Source organism: Dendrobates tinctorius, unplaced genomic scaffold (assembly GCF_039654945.1).
Source record: "Dendrobates tinctorius isolate UK_male_01 unplaced genomic scaffold, ASM3965494v1 ptg000468l, whole genome shotgun sequence".
NCBI lineage: Eukaryota > Metazoa > Chordata > Amphibia > Anura > Dendrobatidae > Dendrobates > Dendrobates tinctorius.
The window spans coordinates 1,302,276-1,320,105 of NW_027362130.1; the positions used below are offsets into that span (position 1 = coordinate 1,302,276).

Below are 17,830 nucleotides of genomic sequence, written 5' to 3' on the forward strand. Positions count from 1 at the left end.
GTACTTCATGATAGTGGTAAAATTTCTTTGATATGACTTGCGTTTATTTGTGAAAAAACGGAAATTTGGTGAAAATCTTGAAAATTTTGCAATTTTCCAACTTTGAATTTGCATGCCCTTAAAACAGAGAAATATGTCACACAAAATAGTTAATAAATAACATTTCCCATATGTCTACTTTTACATCAGCACAATTTTGGAACCAAAATTTTTTTTTAGTTAGGACGTTATAAGGGTTAAAAGTTAACCAGCGAATTCTCATTTTTACAACACCATTTTTTTTTTTTTTAGGGACCACATCACATTTGAAGTCACTTTGTGGGGTCTATATGTTAGAAAATACGCAAAAGTGACACCATTCTAAAAACTGCACCCCTCAAGGTGCTCAAAACCACATTCAAGAAGTTTATTAACCCTTCAGGTGCTCCACAGGACTTTTTGGAATGATTAATAAAAAAATGAACATTTTAACTTTTTTTCACAATTTTTTGTTTTACCAAGGGTAACAGGAGAAATTGGACCCCAACAGTTGTTGTAAAATTGGTCCTGAGTACGCTGATACCCCATATGTGGGGATAAACCACTGTTTGGGCGCATGGCAGAGCTCAGAAGGGAAGGCGCGCTGTTTAACTTTTCAGTGCAAAATTGGCTGGAATTGAAATCGGACACAATGTCGTATTTGGAGAGCCCCTGATGTGCCGAAACAGTGGAAACCCCCCACAAGTGATACCATTTTGGAAAGTAGACCCCCTAAGTAACTTATCGAGATGTGTGGTGAGCACTTTGAACCCCCAAGTCCTTCACAGAAGTTTATAATGTAGAGTTCTAAAAATAAAAAATCATATTTTTTTCACAAAAATTACCTTTTTTTTTATTTACCCAAGGGTAACAGGAGAAATTCGACCCTAAAAGTTGTTGTGTAATTTGTCCTGAGTATGCTGATACCCCATGTGTGGGGGTAAACCACTGTTTGGGCGCATGGCAGAGTTCGGAAGGGAAGGAGCACTGTTTGACTTCTCAATTCCAGCCAATTTTGCATTGAAATCGGATGCCATGTCACTTTTGGAGAGCCCCCGATGTGCCTAAACAGTGGAAACCCCCCAATTCTAACTCCAACCGTAACCACAACACATCCCTAACCCTAATCCCAACCCTAACCCTAAATTTAGCCCTAGCCCTAACCCTAAATTTAGCCCCAAACCTTACCCTAGCCCCAACCCTAGCTTTAGCCCCCAACCCTAGCTTTAACGCTAACCCTAACTTTAGCCCAGACCCTAATGGTGAAATGGAAATAAATATATATTTTTTTATTATTATTATTTTTCCCTAACTAAGGGGGTGATAAAGGGGGGTTTGATTTACTATTTATAGCGGGTTTTTAATTTTGGCAGCTGTCACACACTAAAAGATGCTTTTTATTGCAAAAAATAGTTTTTGCATCACCACATTTTGAGAGCCATAATTTTTCCATATTTTGGCCCACAGAGTCATGTGAGGTCTATTTTTTATTTTTTTTTGCAGGACAAGTTGACATTTTTGAATCGCTTTTTATTCCGATGTTTGGGAGGCAGAATGAACAAAAACCAGCAATTCATGAATTTCTTTTGGGGGGGGGGGGGGGGTGTTTACACCGTTCCACGTGCGGTAAAATTGATAAACCAGTTTTATTCTTCAGGTCCAGTACGATGACAGTGATACCTCATTTATATCATTTTTTTATGTTTTGGCGCTTTTATACAATAAAACTTATATCAAAAATATTTTTGCATCGCTTTATTTTGAGCGCTACAACCTTTTTATTTTATTGCTGATGACGCTGTATGGGGGCTTTTTTGTGGGACAAGATGACGTTTTCAGCAGTACCACGTTTATTTAAATCCATCTTTTTTATCGCGTGTTATTCCACTTTTTGTTTGGCGGTATGATAATAAAGCATCTTTTTTTTGCCTTATTTTTTTTATGGTGTTCACTAAAGTGGTTAACTAGTGGGATAGTTTCATAGGAAGGGTCGTTACGGACGTGGTGATACTAAATTTGTGTACTTTCATTGTGTAGATTTTCTTTTATTTAAATATTTATTGATTGAATAAATTTTTTTATATTTTTCTTTTTTTTAAATATTTTTACAATTATTAATTTTTATTTAATTCTTACTTTTACACTGTGTCCCACTATGGGACACTCATTTTGTCCAGGCTGATCGCTTCTATAGCATGCAGATCTGTATGCTATAGAAGCTGTCAGCGCTGCACTCTGTGCACAATGACCTGAGAGACTTCCTGGTCATCACTGCGCATGACATGAAGTCTCTCAGCAGTTGTGACCCGGATGTCATCGTGATGACATCTGGTCTCCATGGCAGCGATCGGGACCCCGCGTCATGCTGCGGGGTCTCCGATCCAAAGGCAGAGGGGCTGTCACAGCTGACAGCCCCTCTCTCTGCTACTGGAATGCTTTGATCATGTTTGATCGCAGTGTGCCGAGGGTTAAAATGCCGGCAGCGGTCCGTGACCACTTCTGGCACTTAGTGCCGGGAGGTCAGCTATGATAATCATTTGACACCCCTGGCCACAATCAGCCGCGCCCCCCAAGTAGTATTCCGTCAATGGGAATTAAGTCCCAGGTCACATGGACGTAATAGTACGCCTAATAGCAGAAAGGGGTTAAAGCGACCCTGTCAGCAGCTTGTGCTCAGTAACTACAGACACTGTCAGGTTGGTGCTGTTGTACTGATTAACATTATACCTGGTGATGAAATCCGACTTGTGGTGTGGTGTAATCTGTGTAGTTTTCAGTTACTGAGATTCTTGTGCTTTGGGGTGCCTTGTGGGTGGGGCTGTGAGTGCCCTGTGGGCGAGGCTTTATGTGATGCTCTTCTAACATATGCATCCTTATGGGCTTATGACAGCTCTGTGATCCCTCAGTCACCTGTCTCCTATTTTACATACTGCACTTTAGCAGTTCATATTGTGGTCTACAGCAAAATGGAGCCGGCGGTGCATGTGCAGTAGCATCTGTGGAGACGCTGGGGAAAATAACACATAGAACACAGGGCTGAGGGTTAATTTACCAAATCCACAAATATGGACACAGATGATAATATTGATCCCACTGAACAAGAAGCGGATAAACAAGGACTTTTAGCAGGACGAGAAGATGCGGGAGAATTTTTTGCAGATTGCAATCATAAAGAGGAATTACAAATCATAACTACTAAATCTCTTGAATCAAGAATTTATTTTCTGGCTGAAAAAGAAATTCTGCTTTTTTGGACAATAAAATCGTTGAACTCATATATTGAATCTGATCAAGTACCAAGAGGCCTTCGTGTATTCAAGGAAATTTTGCAATTCCAAGATGACCCCATATTCCAGAAAGAATGGGAACAACTTCATCTACAATGCTCTCAAAACTTTAATAAGTCTTGCGGCTTCTAAAAATTAACAAGAATATACTTCACTCAGCGAGCAACTGGAAAAAGCTAAAATTGAATTACGTTCTCGTTTAACTGAAAGTCAAAACTCAAATTTTCTGAAAAAACTGGAAAGAAAACTCATATTAGTCCAGATTGATATGAAACAGAAAAAAAAGGAAACATTTTTACGAGACAAAAATGACTATGATACAGGTCACGTTTTTTCCTGAAATAACAAAAAGCGATTTTCTCAGAATAGAAATCGCAATCAAAAACCTACAAAGAAAAGGCACAGCACAGACGGGTGGTTTACAGATTCCGACTCTAGTGCCACAGAAGATCAGGTGGAGGCAAATGCAAGCAATTCTACGATGAACACAGCTACACCCATCCATTTAGGATGCACACGTAGAGGCGGTACAAACCACAAATCAAGGGAAAAATGAAAACAAGTTTCGTGGAGGAAATGATTACATCTAATGAAGAGCTTCAATTTGTAAATTTGGCTAAGAGACATTTAACCACGGACCATCTTTCTGTGCTATCTAATCTAAGGGATTGAATTTCTCTATTCCGGAACATTTTGATTTAATTGATTTTAGGATTGAGCTATTTTAGAGTATTAAAAAACTATGTTTACAAAAATCTTTTGCAAATGCTGAATCGCATGATTCTTCCCATTGTCCAGAAGGAGAGAGCCCTGTTTCAACTAGTCCCTTAGACTTCATAACAAAGCCATTTGATTATCCTGATTTCATTAGCGATGTATCTACAGTACATTGATATATCAGATCCTTCTTTTACACCACCTGATAGCAACAATTCTTACTTACCATGTAAACCTTTTACAGGGGGAGTCAAATATAATTATATGCCACCAATCTCTCTCCCGGAAATGTAATAGATCTATTTTAGAACTTGTAATAAGTGTCAGGAAAATATGAGTTATTTCCTAATATCCTAGGTACAATTCCACACCTTTATTACTCTGGCAAGTTAAGTGTGGGGTTTCTTTTCCCTCTAGAATGTCCTTTGTCCTAATCCTAAAGTGCTTAAACTCAACTTTAATAACGCCCGTTAAACCTAGAAACAGGAAAAGTAGATTTCCAGGATCAGGATAATTAGGGCTACACACAGTAACGTTTTGCAGCCTGTATGGCCATCAGAAACCTGGGAAATTAGTTTCTGCCCCCAGTAACACACAGACACGCCGTGTTCGGTCTCAAAAGAAAAGTAAATTCGCAGGGGAAAATATAATGCCCCTGTTGTCACCTGTGAGCTTCTCAGCCAAAGATATGGCAAGGAGAAGCTTTTAATAACTTTTCAAAATCGGAGGTTCTCCTGGGAACAGCCCATATGTGAGGTCAACAAAGGTGGGAGTTCCTAAGATTATGCGCAAACCATAAAACAGAAACAACCATTTTGATAGGGTTCAGAACCTGGGGAAGACAGCTAACATCCATGCTGTGGACTGAATCTTTTCTTTGGGAACTCCCCTCCCCTTATCAACATGTCATACAAGTGACTGAGATACAGTAAGTTTCCTATTTTAGTCCCTTTTATTTCTGACTGTCTGTACATATAGTATTTTGTCTCCTTTTGTAATATCTTTGTATTTTTGTAAACACTGCCAATATTTTCTGGAGTAAACTTATAAATTTACAAGTTTCATTCTCCTTGCTCTATTACCGAACTCCGTGCCAAATTACACTACCTGTGGGTTGGTTCCTGACCCGATATAGGCTTTAGTATCAAACGAGGAACTGGTGGCAGCCTAGCAACCTGGTGGTATTGGGGAACCCTGGCAGTGACGGATCGGAGGTCTATGTGTGTATTCCCTGCCTGGGACTTGTGATATACATACCGCCCTCACTGCAGAGTGCCCGATAGCCAGTACATGACAAGGCAGCTTTTATGGCGACTACTTATCCTAGATGCAGTTCCCTGACTAACCTGAGGGTAAGGGGGGGGCGCCAGAGAACTGCAAGTTCCTAACTGGAACTGAAAGTAGAAGCAAAGTTGTTGGGTCGATCCCTGACACAAAAATACGGAAGCGTTATCAATTACCGGAAACAAATTTAAATGACGCAGAATTTAAATTTAAATGATGCAGAATTAAAAGCTTTAGAAGATATGAAAAAATGGAATGACATTATTTTCAGGAGGGCAGACAAAAGTGGAAATCTAGTATTATTGGAAAGAGAATACTGTATATCAGAAGCCCTATCCCAATTGAGTGATTTGCGCAGTTATCTCCCCCTGGACAATAACCCGACTCAGAAATTGAAAAATAAATTGCGTTCTCATTTTGAGAAAAAATGTAGAAAGGGGAATTTTGTCGAAAAGTAAGGCAGAAAAACTGCTGTCAGAATATCCAGAAATTCCACACTGGTATAGCATCCCAAAAATTCATAAATCTTTGCAAACACCCCCTGGCCGCCTGCTTTATATTGGGAATAAGTTCACTTACTGAGCCTTTATCTCAATATTTGAATTGGCTTTTAAAACCTTTAATGCAAAAAATTCTATGTTTTATAAAAGATTCAGGAGATTTTTTGATGATATTAAAAGAAATAGGCAAACAAGTTTTGCTTTAGGCCTCTTTCACACTTCAGTCTTTTAGAATCAGTCACAATCCGTCAGTGTTGAAAAAACGGATCCTGTGCAGATTGCAAAAAACTGATGAGAGAGAATGAGAGAATTTTTATGTGCCAGAAAGGCTGTGGGGGTTAAATTGTTCTGGGCATGCTCATTTTAAAAAAACGGAATCCAGCTACGGGTTCCGTTTTTTGATGGACAGCGACGGATTTTGCTCCCATAGGCTTCCATTATAGCCAACGATGGACGGCGCTGGATCCGTCGCTGTCCGACTTTTCGACGTACACAAAAAACGTTACTTTGTCCGTTGTCTCCGGCTGACGGACAACGAATTTATGACGGATCCATCAAATGACGGATGAAACGGACGGCCATCCTTCACAATCCGTCGCTAATACAAGTCTATGAGGAAAAAAAACGGATCCAGCGAGCAAATTTGCTGGATCTGCTTTTTTCACAAAACGACGGATTGTGACTGAAACAAAAAGTGTGAAAGAGGCCTTAGTCTTCATAGACGTGGAGAATTTATATACAGTCATGGCCAAAAGTTTTGAGAATGACACAAATATTATATTTTCACTGATCTGCTGCCCTCTGGTTTTTATGTGTGTTTGTCAGATGTTTTTATCACATACGGAAATATAATTGCAATCATATTATGAGTAACAAAAGGTTATATTGAGAGTTAGAATGAGTTAATGCAGCAAGTCAATATTTGCAGTGTTGACCCTTCTTCAGGACCTCAGCAATTCTCCCTGGCATGCTCTCAATCAACTTCTGGATCAAATCCTGACTGATAGCAGTCCATTGTTGCAAAATCAATGCTTTTATTTTGTCTGAATTTGAAGGTTTTTGTTTGTCCACCCGTCTCTTGATAATTGACCACAAGTTCTCAATGGGATTAAGATCTGGGGAGTTTCCAGGCCATGGTCCCAAAATATCTATGTTTTGTTCCCTGAGCCATTTAGTTATCACCTTTGCTTTTTGGCAAGGTGCTCCATCATGTTGAAAAAGGCATTGTTGATCGCCAAACTGCTCTTGGACGGTTGGGAGAAGTTGCTCTTGGAGGACATTCTGGTACCATTCTTTATTCATGGCTGTTTTTAGGCAAGACTGAGAGAGAGCCCATTCCCTTGGCTGAGAAGCAACCCTACACATGAATGGTTTCAGGATGCTTGACAGTTGGCATGAGACAAGACTGGTGGTAGCGCTCACCTGGTCTTCTCCGAATAAGCCGTTTTCCAGATGTCCCAAACAATCGAAAAGGGGATTCATCAGAGAAAATGACTTTACCCCAGTCCTCAGCAGTCCACTCCCTGTACCTCTTGCAGAATATCAGTCTGTCCATGATGTTTTTCCTGGAGAGAAGTGGCTTCTTTGCTGCCCTATAATAATAATAATAATCTTTATTTTTATATAGCGCTAACATATTCCGCAGCGCTTTACATTTTGCACACATCATCATCACTGTCCCCGATGGGACTCACAATCTAAATTCCCTATTAGTATGTCTTTAGAATGTGGGAGGAAACCGGAGTGCCCGGAGGAAACCCACGCAAACACGGGGAGAACATACAAACTCCTTGCAGATGTTGTCCTTGGTGGGATTCGAACCCAGGACCCCAGCGCTGCAAGGCTGCAGCGCTAACCACTGAGCCACCGTGCCTGCCCTCCTTGAGACCAGGCCTTGCTCCCAGAGTCTCCGCCTCACAGTGCGTGCAGATGCACTCACACCTGCCTGCTGCCATTCCTGAGCAAGCTCTGCACTGCTGGTAGCCCGATCCCGCAGCTGAAACACTTTTAAGAGATGGTCCTGGCGCTTGCTGGTCTTTCTTGGGCGCCCTGGAGCCTTTTTGGCAACAAGGGAACCTCTCTCCTTGAAGTTCTTGATGATGCGATAGATTGTTGACTGAGGTGCAATCTTTCTAGCTGCGATACTCTTCCCTGTTAGGGCATTTTTGTGCAGTGCAATGATGACTGCACGTGTTTCTTTAGAGATAACCATGGTTAACAGAAGAGAAACAATGATGCCAAGCACCAGCCTCCTTTTAAAGTGTCCAGTGGTGTCATTCTTACTTAATCATGACAGATTGATCTCCAGCCCTGTCCTCATCAACACCCACACCTGTGTTAATGGAGCAATCACTGAAACGATGTTAGCTGGTCCTTTTAAGGCAGGGCTGCAATGATGTTGAAATGTGTTTTGGGGGATAAAGGTCATTTTCTAGGCAAATATTAACTTTGCAAGTAATTGCTGTTAAGCTGATCACTCTTTATAACATTCTGGAGTATATGCAAATTGCCATTAGAAAAAATGAAGCAGTAGACTTTGTAAAAATTAATATTTGTGTCATTCTCAAAACTTTTGGCCATGACTGTACTTGCATTCCTCAAAAAACAGGAATTGAAGCTACACACGTGCTCAAAATTGTTGGTACCCCTCGTTTAATGACAGGAAAACCCACAATGGTGACCGAAATAACTTGAATCTGACAAAAGTAACAATAAATTAAAAAAAAATTCTGAAAATGAACAAATGAAAGTCAGACATTGCTGTTTAACCATGCTTCCACAGAATTTAAAAAAAAAATAAAACTCATGAAATAGGCCTAGACAGAAATGATGGCACCCCTGAAAATAATGTGACAAAAGGGACATGTTAAATCAAGGTGTGTCCACTAATTAGCATCACAGTAGTCTACAATCTTGGAATCAGTGCATGGGCCTGTATAGAAGGCTACAGATACTCACTGTGCTGTTTGGTGACATGGTGTGTATCATATTCAACATGTACCAGAGGAAGCGAAGGAAAGCGTTGTCTCAGGAGATTAGATAGAAAATTATAGACAAACATGATAAAGGTAAAAGTTATAAGACCATCTCCAAGCAGCTTGATGTTCCGGTGACTGCAGTTGCACATTTTATTCAGAAATTTAAGCTCCATGGGACTGTAGCCAACCTCTCTGGATGTGGCCTTAGGAGGAAAATTGATGACAAATCAAAGAGACTGATAATACAAATGGTAACAAAAGAGCCCAGGAAAACTTCTAAACAGATTAAAGGTGAACTTCAAGCTCAAGGAACATCAGTGTCAATCGCACCATCTGTTGTTGTATCAGCCAAAGTGGACTTCATGGGAGATGACCAAGGAGGACACCATTGTTGAAAAAAAATCATAAAAAAGCCAAACTGGAATTTGCCAAACTACATGTTGATAAGCTACAAAGGCTCTGGGAGAATGTCATATGGACAGATGAGACAAAAATGGAACTTTTTGGCAAGGCACATCAGGTCTATGTTCACAGATGGAAAAATTAAGCATATCAAGAAAAGAACACTGTCCCTACTGTGAAACATGGAGGAGGCTCTGTTATGTTCTGGGGCTGCTTTGCTACATCTGGCACAGGATGTCTAGAATCTGTGCAGGGTACAATGAAATCTCAAGACTATCAAAGGATTCTAGTGAGAAATGTGCTGCCCAGTGTCAAACGGCTTGATCTCAGTAACAGGTCAGGGGTCTTGCAACAAGATAATGACCCAAAACACAGCTAAAAACACCCAAGAATGGCTAAGAGGAAAACATTTTACTATTCTGAAGACTATTCTATGAGCCCTGACCAAGTTATTTCTGTCACCATTGTGGGTTTTTCTGTCATTAAACCAGGGGTACCAACAATTTTGACCACCTGTTTAGAGTCCGAGCTTTTATTTCTTGTCAAACCAAATTTGTCGTGTACATTTTATTCTGCCCATGCATATACTTTTATATAGGAAAAACAATAAGACCTCTAGCTACTAGATTTTGCAAGTTTTATCAATCAATAATTACAGGAAAAGGTTCATTGAGACGCATTAAACATATAGAGGACAAACATGATGCTAATCCCGAGACATTACGTTTTGCAGGAGTTGAAAAGGTGAATTACCCTCCACAAGGTGAAGGTGGACACTATAATAAAATCCTTTTAAGGCACGAAGCCCGTTGGATCTTAAAATCTAATGCACAAGGTCCACTTGGGCTCAATGATAGATTAGATGTATCGATTTTACTCGAATAATATTAAATGTCAATTTGCAATACAGTGTGGGCCATTTATATGGATACACCTAAATAAAATGGGAATGGTTGGTGATATCAACTTCCTGTTTGTGACACAGTATATGGGAGAAGGGAAACTTTTCAAGATGGGTGGTGACCATGGTGGCCATTTTGAAGTCGGCCATTTTGTATCCAACTTTATTTTTTTCAGGTCTCCCCATCTGACCCCCTCAGACTTTTAGATTTGGGGTCATCTGAAGGCAATTCTCTATGCTGTGAAGATACGAGATGTGCAGCATCTGAAACAACGCATACTGGAAGCCTGTGCTAGCATTTCTTCTGCGGTGTTGCTATCAGTGTGTCAAGAGTGGGAGAAGAGGGTTGCATTGACAATCCAACACAATGGGCAGCACTTTGAACACATTTTATAAGTGTTCATAAACTTGTAAATAACTCATGAAAGAATAAAGTTACGTTAAAGCCAAGCATACCATTGTTTTTTCTTGTGAAATTTTCAATAAGTTTGTGTCATATGACCCTCTTCCCATTGGAAAAAATAAAGCTGGATCCAAAATGGCCGCCAAGATCACCACCCATCTTGAAAATTTTCCCCCTTTCCCATATACTAATGTGCCACAAACAGGAAGTTGATATCACCAAACATTCCCATTTTATTTAGGTGTATCCATAGAAATGGCCCACCCTGTAGATAAGTAATTACCTGCTTTAACATGTTTTTAAAAAGATTTTGTTTTCAATCCATTATATGTTTCACATTGTATTCACATGGTCTTAACCCCTATTACTCACGTGGATCCGTTGAAGCGATCATACGCAAAATGGCTGTCTTCCTTTTCTCCCCGCATGCCTTGCTAACCTGGATGAATGAACTCATGGAGATCAACATCCAACACTGCGGAGACACCATCACGTGTTTCTCAACGCAGTGATTCTAGAGCACTGCCCCCATCCCTTATGGGAAATGTGCAAAACATGCAAAACAGAAGCCGCGGAGACACCATCACATGTTTCTCAACGCAAGCAATGACCAGCCAGGTCTTTCCCCGGGAAGGAACAACCACGGGAAGGGCAGTCTCCAATGAAGGAAACCACCTATGCCAAAACATGGTATCCATCCACAGACAGCTGTTTCGGGGTATTGCCCCTCATCAGTGTGGAGTAGGAAACTGGCTGGTAGGAGCAATGCCTAGTAAAAGACTGTGAAAATGAGGATGAATGAACTCATGGAGATCAACATCCAACACTGCGGAGACACCATCACGTGTTTTTCAACACAGTGATTCTAGAGCACTGCCCCCATCCCTTATGGGAAATGTGCAAAACATGCAAAACAGAAGCCGCGGAGACACCATCACATGTTTCTCAACGCAAGCAATGACCAGCCAGGTCTTTCCCCGGGAAGGAACAACCACGGGAAGGGCAGTCTCCAATGAAGGAAACCACCTATGCCAAAACATGGTATCTCCGCAGTGTTGGATGTTGATCTCCATGAATGAACTCATGTTGATCTCCATGAGTTCATTCATCCTCCACACTGATGAGGGGCAATACCCCCGAAACAGCTGTCTGTGGATGGATACCATGTTTTGGCATAGGTGGTTTCCTTCATTGGAGACTGCCCTTCCCGGGGAAAGACCTGGCTGGTCATTGCTTGCGTTGAGAAACATGTGATGGTGTCTCCGCGGCTTCTGTTTTGCTTGTTAACCTGTATGTCCGACACTTTGTCCATATCACAAAATGGTGAAATAAAGGACATGGGAATTTTTTCAAGTTGGTGAGTGCCGCATCTTTTTCTTCTAATTTAACACATAGAACAGTCCCAACCAAATAACCAAAATGGTGAAAAATTACAGAGTCTCACCCTTCCGCTGACTTGCTGCGATAAGAGCAGTTGTGACTTCCAGAGCTGACTAACCCACTTGTGGCATGCACACAGATGAGGTAATGACAAGCATAGGAAGCGAACAGTCCATTCAGGTACGAGGCCAGGTGACCGGAGGGTCACAACCTGACTTCTCTGAACATCTCCATGGAACCATGCAACTGGCGGGTCCCATTCCTGGCCCCCACAAACGGACCCATCGATTGCCTGAACCCCATGGATACAAATCATGACTACGCCAAACATATCCATGGATTCGCGATAATCAATGGAGCATATCTGTATTCTTCCACCCGGGACATGGTCCCCTATGCCGGCATCCTGTAGAATGACAAATCTGTGTCCCTCATGATGGAGCCATGCTGTCTTGGCTACTGTCCTATAGAGAGTCTCTGGTTCTTTGGTTCTGTGTCTATTGGATGTCTGGAGATATAACTGTTAGAGAGGTATCTGCTCTTTTTATAGTTAACAACTGACCTTCAAACCAGCATCCAGAGGTCAAGAGAAAGATGTGTTAAGGTTGACTCGCATTGTTTGACAATTTAATCTATTTGCACATTTTTTCCTCCTCTATTTTGCAAGTCAACAAGCTGGCTGACCTGGACAATGTATAATCAACTTATCAGCAAACATAATTTGTTCCGTGACACTCTATCTCTAGTCATCCGGGATAAGAACACAATTTGTTACAACTAATTGTCAACTTACAAGTTAATATTACAGGCTTAAACAAACAATAGTCTGTTTTCTTGACCGACCAGAAAAAGTCAAAAAAAGACAATGTTTTTTAGGAATCACAAATTATTTAAAGTGAACATATAATCCCTTAAAAGTACTAGTTTATTCAATAATTTTAAAACAAACACATTCCCAGTGAAAAAATGGAAATGACCTATTCTGAGATGCTGCAAAGGCCCTAGATTAGACCTATCTGATCTCTGCCTGTCTGTGGAGGTTGGCACCCTAAGGGCCCCGTCACACACAGCGAGATCGCTAGCGAGATTGCTGATTTTGTGACGCAGCAGCGATCTCTCCAGTGATATCACTGTGTGTGACGGGGATCAGCGACCGGCCCCCCTGCCAACCTTACGGGCAGCGCCCCCCTCCACAGGCCGCCCGCAGCGCCACCCCTCCATAGGCCACCCGCAGCGCCCTCCCCTCCACAGGCCGCCTGCAGCCCCCATTCCCACAGGCCACCCTAGAGCACCAGAATCTCAGTAACTTATGGAGGGGACGTCGCTACCCACCTGATTTTGGATCGTAACGCACGGAGGGGATGTCGCTGCCCCTCTGAATTGTGGGGTGTAACACACGGAGGGGATGTCGCTGCCCCCCAAATTGTGAGGTGTAACGCACGGAGGGGATGTCGCTGCCCAGGGATTTCACTACCTGATGATGTATCTGTTTGGTGTGTTGCTCTGCAGATACTTGGACAAACAGCAGTTGCTCGGGAGACCTCCCCCCACGACTCAGCCTGCTGAGACAGACCACTTGGTCCGGGCACCCAAGTCGGGGTCCTGAGGGCTTCACTACCGGGAAACTGGTGAAGAGCTGGAGCGTCATCTGTACACGGAGTGACGCGTGTATGCTGGAACTGGGGGAGACGCACCGTAAGTGACATGCAGAGCACCGTGCATTTTGGGGGCCTTGGTTTGGATGGAGAATCCCATTGAGCTGTTCTTTTACCTCCATGTGTTTTTTTGTTTTTTTTCTTTCCCCATAGTGATGGAGGATCTGAAAGTTGAGTCTGCCCCCATAGATCCGGACACCAGAGCTGGTGAGGTGCCGCTGATTCTTGGACCCTCAGAAAATGGGAGCTTATCCAATGTCAGCTTTCTCACGGACGGCACGGGCAGCGGGATGGTCACATCCGATGACTCTGAGCTGCTCCTGACAGAGAGCTCCACTGTCAGCAGAAGCCGGGATGACGTGGGCAGCAACAGCGGCAGCTCTAAGGATGGGCTGCCGAGACGGAGCCTGGCTGGGAAGATCCAGCAGCTGCTCACCCCCTCCAGGAAGCCGTCAAAGACCTCGCTACTGCGGAAGACTGGCAGCGTGTCTGAGTCGCCTTCTCTCATGTTGGAGCACAACTCTGGTAGAAGGGGCCACAGGAGACCCGAGTCCACGGCCTCTGAGGTGGGCTGCTGCTGCAGTAGTCGTAGGGGGGGTCTCACCTTCTGATGGTTGGAATTAGTCCTGTTCGCTCTTCTTCCAGAGCTCGGTGTCCCTGGGAAGTGAGGCTGACTCCTTTGATGCCTCAGTATGTAACTTTACAATCCATAAGTCCATGGAGCGTCTGTTGGATGGTGACCAGGACATGGACACTGTGGAGGTGGGTGTCATATCAATAAGGACACCTGCTGTTGCTGACCTCGGCACGTGACTGCTCCTTTCCCGCACCTTAGGTCCTGCTGTCCAGCTGCTCTCTTTGTCCCACCTGTCACTCCCTGATCTATGATGAGGACATCATGGCTGGCTGGACGTCCGATGACTCCAACCTGAAGACGGCGTGTACGTTCTGTGGACAACACTTTGTGCCCTTCCTGAATGTCAAGATCACTGACCTGCAGAGACCGCATAGGTGAGGGCTGGCACTCCCCTCTGTGGGGTACTGCTCTGATCCGGGGCTCGTGGTTAACACTCTGTATGCTGCAGTCATATAACAGGAAAGTAACACATGATCTGTACCCATAGGCACAACCCAGCGGCCATTGTAGGCCTCTAGAGGTGTCCGCACTGGATACTTGGCTGCACCTAACGTGTGGTAGCATATAGAGGGCAAAGCCCCAATATTCAGATTACCCACAGCTGCTCATTATGTCACCCTCTGTGTTGGCAGCACTGATGACCCCTGTGAAGCGGCCACCGATGGAGGCGCTGTGAGCCGCGGTCCAGTATTAAGCGACCGCTACCAGTGTCTGGTGCTGGATGAGGACGGGTCTCGTGTCCCATGTAATGGCTACCCTCAGGTCCAGGTACTGTGCTGCGCATCCCCACTGGCAGAGCAGACATCAGTCCATTTCCTCATTCTGTTTCCCTCCTATCAGCACAGCGCCAGCGACATGAAGTCAGAGATGGTGACGGTGGCGTATCTCTGCCCACTGGTCCTCCGCAAAGAAATGGAGAGCTTGCTGGAGAACGAGGGCGGTGACTTCCTGTCCCAACCGGAGCTGGTGGACAGCCATCCCATCATCTACTGGAATCTGGTCTGGTATTTCCAGCGCCTGGGTTTGCCCAGTAACCTACCGCTGCTGGTTTTGGCATCAAAGCATGTACAGCTGTCTGCACAGGTGGGCATCAGGCGGAGTGGTGGCGGGTCTCTAAAAGGGGCACCGAGGTACAACTGCCCAGATCTTCCTGCCTTACAGGTTATAGACCATCCGCACGTCAGAGTCCGTTTATTATGGGATGTCCTGCTGCAGGACCCTGACCGATGGCCACCCATGTACGCCCTGTGGAAGCTTCACCGTAAGTAAATGTCTCCTGTAGGATGCAATGGAGCAGCGCCACCTGGTGGGCAGGTTCCATAAACTTGAACGTTTTGTCCTGCACAGGAAACCTCCCCAATCACCTGTACGGCTGGCGCTCCCACTCTCACCCCTTCACCCTGGAGTTCCTGGAAAAGATCCTGAATTTCATTGGACTCTTCGAAGTCCATAAAGCAATTGAGCTGCTATTAAATGTCCTCCAGGAGCAGAACTCCCCATCGCAGATCATCCAGAGGTAGGTTATTAGTAAAGGGGGGTCCACCTCACAGCACACTGCCTCCAACCCATGCCCTGCCCTCCTACAGGGGGATCTACCGCGAGATGCTGCTGCTGACAATGGCTGCCCTGGGGAGGGAGCACATGGATGTAGGTGAGTGACTGGTCACATCTGAGGTTGGGGTCCATGCGGATCCGTATGTGCCCCCTAATCTATAGATCACTTTTATAACCCGCAGCCGCATTCGACAGCCGATACAAGATGGCATGTAAGAAACTGAGCAACTCGCTGGGAAAGGAGGAACTGCGCAAACGGCGGGCTCTGCTCCCCAGCACCAAAGCCTTGGACTGCCGCAAGACCTTTGGCGCAACCCTGGAGTGCTAGGCCTCGCCGCTCGCCACTTGGAAAGTGCAATATGGAGCTTCGTCTCTGTTCTAGTCAGAGTCTGTGTGCGCGGAGAGCCGGGAAGGGTAGGCAGCACGGTCATCTTGTCATGGGCACTGTGCTGGCATTGTTCACCTGCCACCCCCTCCTGTCCTCGCTCTCCAACCTTTCGCCGGCTGAGCAGAGTGACAGCTGCCAGCTTTTCCTGCATCTCATCAGACGCGTGCCAACCAGTGCCTACCGCCAGGACGCTCCACCGGACGCTTCACCATTTTTAATGCTGTGACCTCAGTTTTCCGGAGCTGCAACCACTGCTGATAGCCCTTCCTGCTTTTTGCTGCTTAAGTCAAAGAGGGGGTTAATCCCAGGCGCCAAAGATTTTTCTTTTTTTTACCACTTACCATTACTGCCAAGTGTCCGTCTTCCAAAGATACTGTCCACTATGGCCGTGTGTAGCCTTGGTCCACTGTGTTTTATGTTTCCGGATGGGGGAGCGGCATCCCCCGCAGGACGCCAGTGTTAGAGGTGTATATTTCGTTATTTATTTATGTGGCCCCCGGGGTCCCTGTGTTTTACCGTACAGTGTTGTGAGGCATCCAGTATTAAGTGTCTGGTGGGCTGCGGGTCACGTGACTGCGCTGTGGAGACCTCTGCGCCTGTAGCATTTTCTAATTATTTCTGGCCATTATTTTATAACCAGTTTGATGTATAGATGATATCATTTTTTATCGTTTCTATTTGCTTTTTGTTTTTTTTTTTTACTATTTTTAATCCCACGATATGCATAGGCAGGGCAGGGTAGACAATCCGGCAACATTACCGTCACCCATAGCGCTCAGTATACGTTTGTGTGTAGGACGGGGCTAGGGTTACTGGAAATAAAAATGTTTACTTCATTCACTGAATCAACTTTGTGTCGTGTTTGGCAATCCTCAATGAGGAAATAGAGGGTTAATAAAATATCCACCACTCTAATAATGTGACAGGTCTTAATGATACTCATAACCTCAAGTATAGTGTCTGTCATAAAAGAGCAGAATCGGTCAATGGTCTTTGGGGGGGGCAGTCTGGCCTGGAGGAGAAACAGATCCTGACCAATGGTGTACAAGGGTCTGTCTGACCTAGAGGACGAGTGGAGTCTAACCAGTTGTCTACGAGGGTCACTCTGGCCTAGAGGAGGAGCAGAGTCTAACCTGTGGTCTACGATGTTCACTCTGGCCTTGAAGAGGAGCACAGCCAGGTCTATGGTCCACAAGAATCACTCTGGCCTAGAGGCAAAGCAGAGCCAGGGCTATGGTCTACGAGGTCACTCTGGCCTAGAGGAGGAGCAGAGCCAGAGCTATAGTCTACGAGGGTCATCTGGCCAAGAGGAGGATCAGCGAAGTCTAACCAGTGGTCTACGAAGGTCACTCTGGCCTTGAAGAGGAACACAGCCTGGACTATGGTCTACGAGAATCACTCAGGCATAGAGGATGAGCAGAGCCAGGGCTATGGTCTACGAGGGTCACTCTGGCCTAGAGGAGGAGCAGAGGCAGGGCTATGGTCTTCAGGGGTCACTGACCTAGAGGAGCAGAGCCAGGGTTATGGTCTACGAGGGTCACTGGCCAAGAGGAGGAGCAGAGGCAGGGTTATGGTCTACGAGGGTCACTCTGGCCTAGCAAAGGAGCAGTGCTAGGTCTATGGCGTACGAGAGTCACTCTGGCCTACAGAAGGAGCAGTACCAGGGCTATGGTCTTCAGGGGTCACTGACCTAGAGGAGCAGAGCCAGGGCTATGGTCTACGAGGG

General features: G+C 44.6%; 1 protein-coding gene across 2 annotated transcripts in view; it reads left to right on the top strand.

Moving 5' to 3' along the window:
* The window catches only part of DENND4B (DENN domain containing 4B), a 76,480-nt gene extending 59,531 nt beyond the window's left edge, over positions 1-16,949 (top strand). For both annotated transcript variants that reach the window (XM_073564634.1, XM_073564635.1), the window contains exons 19-28: positions 13,380-13,565; positions 13,679-14,091; positions 14,171-14,287; positions 14,361-14,536; positions 14,795-14,930; positions 15,003-15,245; positions 15,324-15,423; positions 15,510-15,678; positions 15,749-15,813; positions 15,899-16,949. In XM_073564634.1, the coding sequence (XP_073420735.1) occupies positions 13,380-13,565; positions 13,679-14,091; positions 14,171-14,287; positions 14,361-14,536; positions 14,795-14,930; positions 15,003-15,245; positions 15,324-15,423; positions 15,510-15,678; positions 15,749-15,813; positions 15,899-16,044 (1,751 nt within the window). In that variant the 3' untranslated portion in view covers positions 16,045-16,949. The remainder of the gene's footprint in view (positions 1-13,379; positions 13,566-13,678; positions 14,092-14,170; positions 14,288-14,360; positions 14,537-14,794; positions 14,931-15,002; positions 15,246-15,323; positions 15,424-15,509; positions 15,679-15,748; positions 15,814-15,898) is intronic.
* Positions 16,950-17,830: the final 881 nt, after the last annotated feature.